Source organism: Halyomorpha halys, unplaced genomic scaffold (assembly GCF_000696795.3).
Source record: "Halyomorpha halys isolate HHAL.00 unplaced genomic scaffold, Hhal_1.1 Scaffold2128.1, whole genome shotgun sequence".
In the NCBI taxonomy this organism is placed as follows: domain Eukaryota; kingdom Metazoa; phylum Arthropoda; class Insecta; order Hemiptera; family Pentatomidae; genus Halyomorpha; species Halyomorpha halys.
The window spans coordinates 144,679-156,531 of NW_027108843.1; the positions used below are offsets into that span (position 1 = coordinate 144,679).

The following is an 11,853-nucleotide window of genomic DNA, read 5'->3' on the forward strand; positions in this document are numbered from 1 at the left end:
TACTTTATTAAGTTTATTCACAACTGTAAAAGTATTTTTACAACCAGCGAATGAGATGTAGAGAGAGAGAGAGAAAAAAAAAAAAAAAAAAAAAAAAAAAAAAAAGAGAGAAAAAAAAAAAAAGTCATGAAGGCATGAAGGTTAAGGTCATCCAATGATGCCTCTCCATTAAAATTGAAATTTAAGAGGTCCCTATTCCAGCTCCTTCGTAAACGTCGTCTCGTATCTGCTAAGTCTAGTGTATCATATAAGTAAATTACTAATTTGATTTTGAATTAAATAAAAATTAGATTAAATTTTCAACATCAAAAATTTTCAATGTTAAAATGGAATTTATTTCATAAAATAAACAACAAAGAAAAATTATTTTTATATTATTATTAACATATCATTCATTAGTTTTTGTGTAAATGTATTTATTTTTAAATATCATTGATTAAACTATATTGATCTTGAACATCTTGTTATTAAAACATCTCTTTGCTAAAATGGATTTTACTTTATAAACATTGAAATGAACATAAGAAAACATAACATTGAGAGTCAAAAACATACTTAAGATTTGATCGACTTATTTTAATTTTTTGTTTGTTCTTTTTTGATTAATCGTAAACCATACAAATAAATTACACTAATTTGATCTTGAGTTATGCAGTTTGATGCAATTTTAATCATTAAAATGTCTCAGCTCTAAAATGGATTTTATTTTATAACAAAAACATATAATTTTATTTTTAGTAACATAGAACGTGTAAGTAATTGCTTAATTTAGTCTTAAATTAAATAAATAAAACAATACCTTTCACTGTTAAAATGGATTTTATCAATTGAATGGTTAATTGAGCTATTTTGATTTAATAATTAATAGGATACGAACCATTTCTTGAAGTGAGTCCAGTCTTGCAATAGGTGCTAGTGGTTGTGGTGGGCTTGGATCTGATTCGTCACAGCTCGTAACACCACGGCTAGAAGCGAGAACCTGTCTTCTTCGAGCTGTATCAGCCCTCCAAACATCACCTGCTCCGTCTCTGTAAATTGATTGTACTGTACTTATAAATAAAAGTTTTTATGATGATTAAAGTGATATTTTAATCATGAGAGTAAAAAGAATTCTTCCAGGTTCCTTTGATTTCAGCAAAAAAATTAAAAAACAATATCTTATGTTCTAAAAATTAATTTAAAAATAAGTCCTTGTATTTCAAGATACTTTATAGTTAATAATCAACTTTATTTTGAAAAATTAATCAGAAAGTTCTTTATGTGAATGTTTGACTCATAAATCTTTTTGTATCCTGCGAAATTGTATAAGTTCTCATAATTGGTAAATAATCAACCTTAAAATTTGTATTTCAATTTTTACTTTTATAAATAAAAATAAAATAGATATAATATAAATAAAATAGAATTATCCACAAATATTAGTTAAAATAGTAAATAAGGTGAAAAAGTAATTATACTTACATTTGGTTGGAAGGAAGAGAAGGGTCATCATTGTACCTCTGAAGTCCCTGAGGCTGAAAAAAAAAAGAAAAAGAGAATGGTGAAAATTCAGATTCAAATAATTCCAAGATGTGAAATTAAGATTTTTTTTGTTTTTAATTTGTTTCCTTATCATTTTAGTTATTACAAGTACAGTTCTCAACAGTATAAAAATGCTCCATTCTAAATTATTCCTAAATTTGAAGAGGAATTTTTTTTTATTTGAAGCCTAATAATCATATAAATTAATTTTTATTAATTTATTTTAGTAAACTATTAACAATATATATATTTTTTTTTTTTAAGGATAGTGAGTTACCTTCACACTCCAAACCTTTTTTAAAAATAATAATACAATTACCTTTATGATGTTTCAGACCAAATTCATTTTCTTTACACTTAAAATTTTTCATTATTGATAATTTTGTATACTTTTTTTTTCTAGCCAAGACTCCCATTGGAATCCTATATTGCCTAATCATGGTTGGGAATCAAAGATCTTCATTTTGTGGGACTGCCACTTAATGATAAAAGTCAATGTCCTAGGTCGAATTTGAACCAGTACCGCCAATAGACATCAAATCGGTAAGACTGTGTCTACTGTGAAGTAGTCTAATGAAGTTCAAAATTTTGCTTTTATTCATTCTAGTAAAAATTAATATAAGTCCTTAACATGGTATTAGGTCCTATTTTAATTCACTTTTAATATTTACTATGGGTACTAAAATGTTTTTATAAAAATATAAATACAGACCAACAAATCTTAATTCAGTTTTTATGGTAGTATAGTATTATGATACTCTATATTTTCAGAGAAAAAGAAAATTAAAAATTAAAAGAGAAGATATAATGAAAAAAAATACTTATTGAACTCAACCAATAAAAACTTTTTTAAAACCTAAAGTCACATGTTAAGCCTTAATATTATCCTCCCACCTTGGTCTATTCCTTGGATGTTTACCCGTTAATTCACAGTAAATTAACTTCTTAGGAATCCGTTCATTATTACAAATTTACATGCCCATTTCAACCTACTGCAAATGTATAAATGAACTGAGGTAATAGCCAGAAAGTTATGATACATTAGGTAAAATACAGAACGGCCTACTTTAGGTAAATCAATTGGTTCATTATTAATAATAATAGTAAATCATTATTGGATAAAATAACTTAATATTATTTAATAATGATAAAAAATACCTGTGATAGGTCGACTGGTTGTGATTGACTCCGCCTTGGCACGAACACTCCTTGTTGCTGTAAAGGGGATGGCACTGGTAACCGTGACATCTCCAGTCCCCTAAAAAATTAATAATTTTCAATTTAAAAAATGTATTATAATGATAATTTGTAATAAAAAAAAAATAAATATACAGAAGTATATACCATTACTAGGATATCTGGATTTATATGGACAGATCTATTTTAAATTAGGCAAAATTATGGATGATATGATTAGTAAATTAAAAATTTTTCTCTTTATTACCATTATTATGTTATTTATGCCACAGTGTTCAACAGGAATATAACACTCCTGTTCTCTGAGGTAGCTTTTTTATCATACCTTTAAAACACTCACTTATAATGAGTGTTGGTCGATGTAAGTGACAGGATTAAAATTCCTCAAGAAGATCATAACACTAAACATAATTAGAAAGGAATTCTTTTCTACCCACCCTTTAATTTCCCATTTGAGTATCTAATTCCATAGTTCCACAATAAATTTCTATCTAATCCCATCATTAGATAAGAGTTATCGTACCTTTAAATAATTTACAAATAACGAGTAGAACAGTGTTTGGAAAAAAAAAATTATTAATACTAAGCAAGTTTCTAAAATTGGGAATTAGCAATAAACTGACGAAAAGCACCTTGAAATATCAGTAAAGAGCCATGGGATCCACAAAATTACACTTGAATTTTTTCACACAATATAACTGGACACCATGATGTTAAGATAATGTATTATTTTTAAAAATAAAATAATTTTAAATTTATATACATAAATTGAATACCATTTGAAATATAATTTAGATACATAATTAAACGTAAAAAGTTTGACAAGTTAAAATAATGACAATAATTAAAAAAGATAAAAGAAAGTTTTCAAATTTTAAAACTCACTGACCTAGATTGGGATTGAAGAGTTGTGTCTGTGTTTTGGGGCACGCTTGAACTTCTTCTTACAGGTGATGGCCTAGACCGTGAATCACCCCAACTACCCTGAAATTTATTAGGAATTAATTTCAACTTGCTTGAAATATGCTGAAAATAGAAAAGCCTTAACAAATTTAATAATATTGATATTGTTGATAAATTTGACTCAATTAATTTGTTTGGTGCCTAAACCAGTCTGCTTCACTAAATTGGGCTAATGGGTCGGCAAAAAGTACCACAAGGCCCACTTTTCAGACTAGTTTCCCCCACCAGATACCAATACCAATGTAACAATAATTAGTGTAAACCCCCACTTAACACACAAAATTTCGATTGTGGATTGAAACATTGGCCATAAATAAATAGTTGACAAATATTCTGATTTTCATGACTGCAAACCCTAACCACCTCCTACTTCACATTCGGTCAATCATTTAAATATAACAAAACTATATTCTTATAATTCATTGATCTTGGTAGGTAATATTTACAATCATAAATTATGAATAATTAGATCAACTTAATGTTTAAATTTCTTACCTCCCTCGTTTCTGGAAGGGAATCCGAACTTCTCGCACCGGTTTGGTATTGTTGCTGCTTCAGAATTTGAAGAATAGCTTTTATATCATTCGTTACCGTATGCTCTAGTGTATCTAACTGCCTACAAGTAGAAAATTTATTTAGAATTTTTAAATAAAACATTTTATCTTAAATATATGAGCTAAGTTAGTTACCTGCTTAGCCTATCTATCCTAGAATGAATATCACTATCAACACGAGCCTTCACTCCCCCACAGTGACTGCACTTTGCTTCACCGTGGTTTGGGTACACTATCACAGACGATGCCCCTAAATTGAAAATAAAAATTATTAATATAACAGAAATATAAATTCAGTCTATAAAAAACCTAAAAATTAATGAGCATGTTCTTAGAAAGAGGTTTCAGTTCTTAGAAGAAGTAAATAATGTTCTAAATAACAATTGTAAATATTGTAATAGGTTTCAATCACCTTCTTAAAATAGTTTCTCCTATTCCAACCCTGTTCCAAAATAATAATCTCATGAATTTCTATTCTACCATCCAAAATCTTGAAATCACGCTTGCTCAAACCCTATCTAGGAAAAAACATGCCTTCAATACATCCCATCATACCTTTTCCTCCTGAAAGCAACTAAATTATCTTCACCACCTGTTTCCATTAGAAATCCATAGACTTCTAGTTAATTCCTTATTATCCTCCACTTTGACTACTGCTGTATGGTGTATGGAGGTGTCACTGTGGGTCTTAAGGCAAAACTAAAAGGATTAATAAATTGCCTCATACGATTCATCTTTGAGATCCACAAGGGTGCTTTCATCTTCCGATTTTATGACTTGAAGTGGTTTTATCTTTTTGGCTGTAGTAAGTATTTCCTTGCAATGTTCTTCTCATAAGTTATCCCATTCTCTCATCCATCATACATCTCAGATCTTCTTAAATTTGAATTATCTCTTTATTCCTCCAATACTCATTCCCAATTTTCACACCAGCCCACTGAAAAACAGCTTTTGATGGATCTTTTCTTATTAGCTTGTCTTCCCTATTACTTTTAACTGATACTCCAGTACCCTTCCCACCTTCTAATTTATAATTTAAATTAGAATTATTCTCATATAGATATTTTTCCAATTCATTAATAAAGGTTTTTTTGTTTAAAAACTTAATAGTTTTTTTATTATAACTATTTCGTTATAAGTTTTTTTTTTTACTAATCATTAATCATTTTGATCTGTTATTTGTTGCTCTAAAGTCTACCAACTATTTTTGAAGAACAATTCTAGCGGGATAAATCCCAGAATAATTAAAGAATTTATTAATATTATTATTAAATCCTTACCCTGCTGATGGGGTCTTAAAAAAGAGTTGGAATGTAAGGGACTGATAGAGCCAGGGGTGGTGTAGTGCGAAGTTCCACTGAGGTGGCCCTCCTCGGGCAATTCGCCACCCAATGGCAGCCCCTCTGAAACTTAAGAATTAACAATTATTAGATATTTTATAAATATATGTTTTAATAAAATTATAAAAATTTCATTTGTACAGACCAATCACAAAATATCTGGCAAATCTCATGGAATGGAATTTTATTAATTAATGATGACATTTATCTTCAGCTTCTTTACCATTCCCCCAAAAAAGGATTTCAATTCACTCTTCATGAAAATCTAAAAACTTTTCTATTAAATATTGCAAGGCCTTTGTGGAATATGCTTAACAAAATAAGCAAGACAAGAATGGGGGTAAACTATTGCTATTTTGGCTCGATTAAGCAGATCTCTACTCTTCAGGTAAGCAATGGTCGGGTTGTCTAAGACCTTGATTAGACTTGTGTGACTTAAACTTCACAAGCATGACAGATGACAAAAACTGATGAAAATGATATGTTGGTATTTGAACAGACAACCCTACACTATATTATATTTACAGCCCAATAAAGGAAGAACAAAATTTTAAGGAAGTATAAGAATATTCCTTGTATAAAGATCTAAGTGTGGTTGACTTCATAAAGCTCAGAAGTTTAGATTAGGTTATGAAATTAACATGAAAGAAGGAGAAATTCCAAGGAAAGTATTCAAGGATATGATTATAACATTGACTAGATAGAGATAGATAGATACATTCCTTCTTCTTCTTTCCATCGCACTATAGAACGATGTGGCCTCCTCAATGAGCCTTTGCCAGGTGGTTTAATCCAGTGGGGCCACTTCCAATTTTGAAGATTCAGCAATATTGAAAGAAATAATAATTAATTGCGGAAGAAGATAGTTAACCGTATGAAGTAGATTGAAGGAAGGTAGTCCGGGTGGCGGCCAATAAAGGTATTAAAATATTAGAAGAAAACTATTTATTGTTAACTAACGTTTCGCCCCCACCAACATTCCAGTTGTCATCTTTGTTTCAGTCTGACAGCCCTGATGAAGCCCTGCAAAGTGGGGCAAAACGTTAGTTAACAATAAATAGTTTTCTTCTACTATTTTGATACCTTTATTGACTGTCGTCCGGACTATCTTCCTACAATCAAAATAATTAATTGTGTATGTTTCTACTTCCTCAAACTGAATGTTCACACTTCATAATTGTTCTAATTATTATTTCATAACTAATGTATAGATTAATATATGATTCTTATGTCAAACAAAAGATATGATTGGGGCATTCAAGTCTAGATCACACCCTCTAACAAGACTGGGCGCCAATTTTCTTGTTTGTTGGAAATGTATCAGAGGTAGCCATAGAGAATGGATTATGAAGGCCATGATTAATATTGAGATTGAACCTCTAGGCCTTGTTATTTATAACTTATAATTAATGAATAAGTTATTGAATTCAGAACTGAATTGAAACAGAATTAACTCAAAAATGAACATTGCAAGTGATACAGGCATCTATCCTTAGTTTAATGAATCTATAAAAGATAATTCTTCTTAATTGTTTTAGCAAATTTAAAATTTTATATTTTATCAATCCTTAGGATATAGGAATGAGATTTTAAAATTTTATGTAATAATTCTGCATAAAATTTCATTAGCAATTGATATCTCAGAGAATTTTTACATTATTCTTATATTGTCCAGTAAATGTTTAAGATGGGTTAACTTAGTTTACAATGAACTATAATAATCAATATTCATGGTACTTTATGAATTATTAAATTAGTTTTAAATATATTGTTTAGTATATGGTGTATATACTTATATACCATATATATAACTACCATATATATACTTATATAACATATAACGTATTAACCATATCATAATTACACAATATTTTGTAAATTTATGTGTATAAGAAAGTTGGTTACAAAAATAGCCGGGTCCATTTTCCAGGAAATTGAAATAAAACAGTAACCACAGAAAAGTTTTTCAGGGTGACGTGTTCTGAATACTCTGCTGTGATCGGTTCCTTTGGATTAGGAAATTCTTGAAACTGAGCAACTGTGGAGCTGGCCTTTTTTCTTATAAACAAGCCACACGTTTTATATATTTCTAGCCAGTTTTATTAGTGAAAGAGCTTTAATATTGCACAGAGGATGAAACCACCAGATGAAAATGTCAATCTCGTTTTGTGAAAAATAGACCTGGCCATGTTTGTAACTGAGCAACTCATATAAACTTTTCACTTATAAAAAGCATTAACATAAATAAAAGCATAATAGCAACTTACAATAAATCATCCAAATTAACACTGAAACATATATTTCTAAGTTGCATGCAAATATTTTCTATGGATAGAATTAATACAATAAAAAATTGTCTGATTTGCACCAGTTCCTATTTGGAAAGCTCATAAATCTCAGAAGAGAGTATGAATAAGTGTATGATTCTTTTATCACAGTAATATTTAAACCATTCTATGATACTATAGGGTCTCGGTCAATTGTTTTGTTATGGGATTTGATTATGTCAGATATCAGAGTTACTTTGACAATTTCAAAAATAGATGTGTTCCTTAACTTATAAAGTACAACCTCTCCACAAAGACATACATGGTTCCAACAGATCTGTCTATTTCAAAAGGGTGTTTAATGAGAAGATGAGGGTATAGAAGAGCTTGAAATAAATGAAATTGTGTATAAACAAGTCTAGCAACAGTATCTATCATAACCTAGGGTAATCATAAAAATTAGCTGTACTGTTACAGTGCTATCTATCAGAGATTGAGAGGGCTCCAAAGGCTTGGCCCTGAAGCTTTGCCCAACTGAGGGAGTTCCTTATGGGATTTAAGAAAATTGTTATAGCCTAATACTGCCACATAACATCCAACCTCTAAACCACAATCCATGAAACAATCATTTCATATATCAATATGAATAAGAAATCATTCTTGTATATATTTTAATGTTACCATTTTATAAATACTTAATATATTATATTTATAAATGTATTTTTTGAATGAAGAAAGACCAAGTAAGAGTTTTATTATGCACTTTAAGTAAGCCTCTTACATACTGTGTCTTTTGCAGACCTTTGCATTCCTGGTAGTTAGTTACTCTACTGAACAAATGCTCTCTGCACTTCATTTCAAAGGAAACAAGTTGAATCGCAATCAGTGGATCAAATAATTACCACTATTTTTGGGTTTCTACATATTACTTGATATTTGTGAGTGGAACCGAGAGCAAATATCCCACGGTTGTCCTTGTTCTGCAAGGATCCGAAATGCATACTTTTAAAACTTGATTTTCCCCACTCAAATGTGGGTGAATACTCTGCAGTGTGGATACCATTCTGTGAGAATCTAAGGGGCACACCCTTAAAACTCTCAATAGTTTGATGTACACATAACATTTTTAGAATTTAATGTTAAAGCATAAGAAATATGCTGGGCAAATCACCAAGATGGTTGATGGATAACTCCCAAAAATAATGCTTATGTAGTCAATTTATGGAACGAGAAGAAGAGGGAGACCAATGTTTAGGTTGAATGGTGGTAACTTTAATGAAAGTTTTCTGTATAGAGAAAAGTTTGTTGGAAAAAATACTTGGTAAAGTCCAAGGTCTCAAAGAATAGAATTTAAAATGAATTGCTTTCTTAAATGAGAAGAACAAATAAAGTTCAAACTCATTAGTCCAATAAGAAACTTTTTCATAATTATTTTCAGTCCCCTATAAAATCACATGTGTACGTACTTGGTGCCTGATGGTCTAGAAGTGGCTGGGTCTCACGAGACGAGTCCGATGTGGCAGAAGACATCACCCTAGCATCTCCTCTCCTCATATTTCCAGAACTGCTTGAGTGTTTCAATCGTACATCAGCGGTTCGCCCTACATCCAATCAGCAGAAAGCACACAGCTACAGCCAATCATCAAGTACTCTCAAAACATTGAAAGCAATTTAATATTTACAACATTGATTCTAATTACCATTTATTCTGAAAATATTTTCCCAAGGTAAAGACTGATTGTTCAAATTTTTTGATGACCCCATAAAAGAAAATTTATCACAGTTCACTTAAAAAGTTAAAAGATCACATTTATATTGTAATTTATACTTACTTATATAAGTTATAGTTTTATGTTTTTATCTCATATTAATAATTTATTAAAATATTATATCATAACTAATATAAAAAAAAAATTCCAGAAACAAAAGTTAAGTATTTGAAATCAAATAAAAATATTAAGACAGGCCTTTTTTTAAAATTTATCTGTTTGTATCATATTATATATCGGATTGGGAAGTGATATTAATAAAATATGGATGAATTGATTGATCAGTTAAATAGTTAAATATTAGTACTAAGAGTTAGAATTAAACAGAAGGTTAGGCTTAAAATTGGCAATGGAATTCAAAATACTTTCCATAAACTTATATTTTCCTTTTAGACACAAACATTCTTAAAGAGGGCATTACTAAACCAATTTATTGAAACAATTATATAAGCCAAGTAATCAATTTTGAATAATTAGATTACATTAATTCATGATTTATAAATGATACCGTAATAAAGATATAATACAATCAGATGTTCTTCATATAAAATAAAATGATGATTTGAAACTATTTCTTAAAATAACCTAATGAGTAAGGGTTCCCAAAATTATGAACTGAAGGGAAGGATAATTAAAAAGTTGATCAAGTTCAGTTAAATGTATGACAGTATAGCATTGAAGATTTGTATATACATTGCAGTACATGTTACAGCAGCGACAGATAACTGCCATATATGCCTGTAATAATAGCGAAATAATACTTTCATATATATACTGAATAATTTAATAACTTAAATTTATTATTTCATTCACATAGTGCCATATATAGTTTAATAACATAAAAAACTAAGATAAAAATTTGGGAACCCGTAAATTGAAATATTGACAATTATGTATAACATATAGTCTAATTAAGAATGAGTAATTAAAAAATATATTGTAAGCATTTAATTATTTTCTATTCAAAAATTGTATTTAAAAAAATGCATGTTTTCTTTTAAAAAAAATTTATATTAAATTTTTGATCTTAAAAGCATTTGAATATTATATATTAAAAAAATTTTATCTCAAAAGCACTTCAAATTTCCTATCTAAGCATTTGAATAATAAACAGCGAGTTAAATTTAAAAATTATATTTGTTATAACTGACTAAACTAAAGTTAAGTATTAAACGAATAATAGTTTTATAGTTTTTAAAAATCAAAAAAAAAAAAAAAAAAAAAATTGGGGCCATTTTCATTTATATAAATAAATAACTATATAGTATAAACAACTTTAATGTAGTTATTTGCTTGTTTTAGTGGGATTCGTTTTTAATTATTAAATATTAATCAAAATGATTGAGAAAAAACCATTTGGAACACTTATTAAGTCCATATATTTTTATCATGAAATTAAATAATGATAATGCTTATTATGTATATATTTCACATATCTGTAACGTTTTGGCCATTTTTAAACATTTTCTTCTCAAAACAGTCACATTCATAAATCTATTTTCATATATACAATTCGTGGAAGTATTTGCTATATATATTTTTCTTTTTTTTTTTTTAATAGGTCATTTAAGAAGAAACGTTATTGTATAGTTTTATAATAAATAAAATAAAAAATGGATTTATTATGGTTTATATGTTTTTTTTTCTCAATCATTATGATAGATATATAATAAATAATAACATTGCTTTAAAACCTGTAGGAAATCTCAAGTATAACAGTTAAGAAGATACTTAAGCACTATAATTACAAATGGCATCAATTAATTTACTCTAAACATTGAGCATACTATTAAAACTGTCTACGCTAATCTATAGATATTAAACTACTCAAAAATAATCACTATAAAAATAATTAAGATAAGTCAAAAATCATGCAAACACTTTATTTTCATACTCTTACATGTTAATGTTTTTTAGTAAATAAAATTAAAATAAAAACGAACATACCATTAGAAGAGTCCTCTTTGAGTGGTTGCTTACTGCTGAGGCCATGCAATCGAAGATCAGTGAGGCTTCGCTTCAGTTGGGTGAGCATGCCTGACACACACACACATTCACACAACTACACTACAACATGCTTACTGAGTTTTTTTTAAATAGAGTCTTAATAGATAATATACCATCTACATATGAATTAAATAAATTAGGAAAATTAACTAAATAATTTATTAAGTATTTTTCTTTTTTGCAGGCACCAATTTATGATGTTTTTTTTCTCTCTCTTGGTTAGTTAACAGCCTTC

At 28.7% G+C, this 11,853-nt stretch overlaps 1 protein-coding gene across 1 annotated transcript in view; it reads right to left on the minus strand.

Annotated features, from left to right (window-relative positions):
• Positions 1-11,648, minus strand: part of LOC106691164 (potassium voltage-gated channel unc-103) — a gene marked incomplete at its 5' end in the record, with an annotated part of 14,720 nt that extends 3,072 nt beyond the window's left edge. The window contains 9 exon segments of the mRNA XM_014436840.1: positions 878-1,028; positions 1,462-1,514; positions 2,680-2,779; positions 3,608-3,702; positions 4,177-4,297; positions 4,371-4,485; positions 5,516-5,644; positions 9,309-9,443; positions 11,559-11,648. Of these exon segments, the coding sequence (XP_014292326.1) occupies positions 878-1,028; positions 1,462-1,514; positions 2,680-2,779; positions 3,608-3,702; positions 4,177-4,297; positions 4,371-4,485; positions 5,516-5,644; positions 9,309-9,443; positions 11,559-11,648 (989 nt within the window).
• Positions 11,649-11,853: the final 205 nt, after the last annotated feature.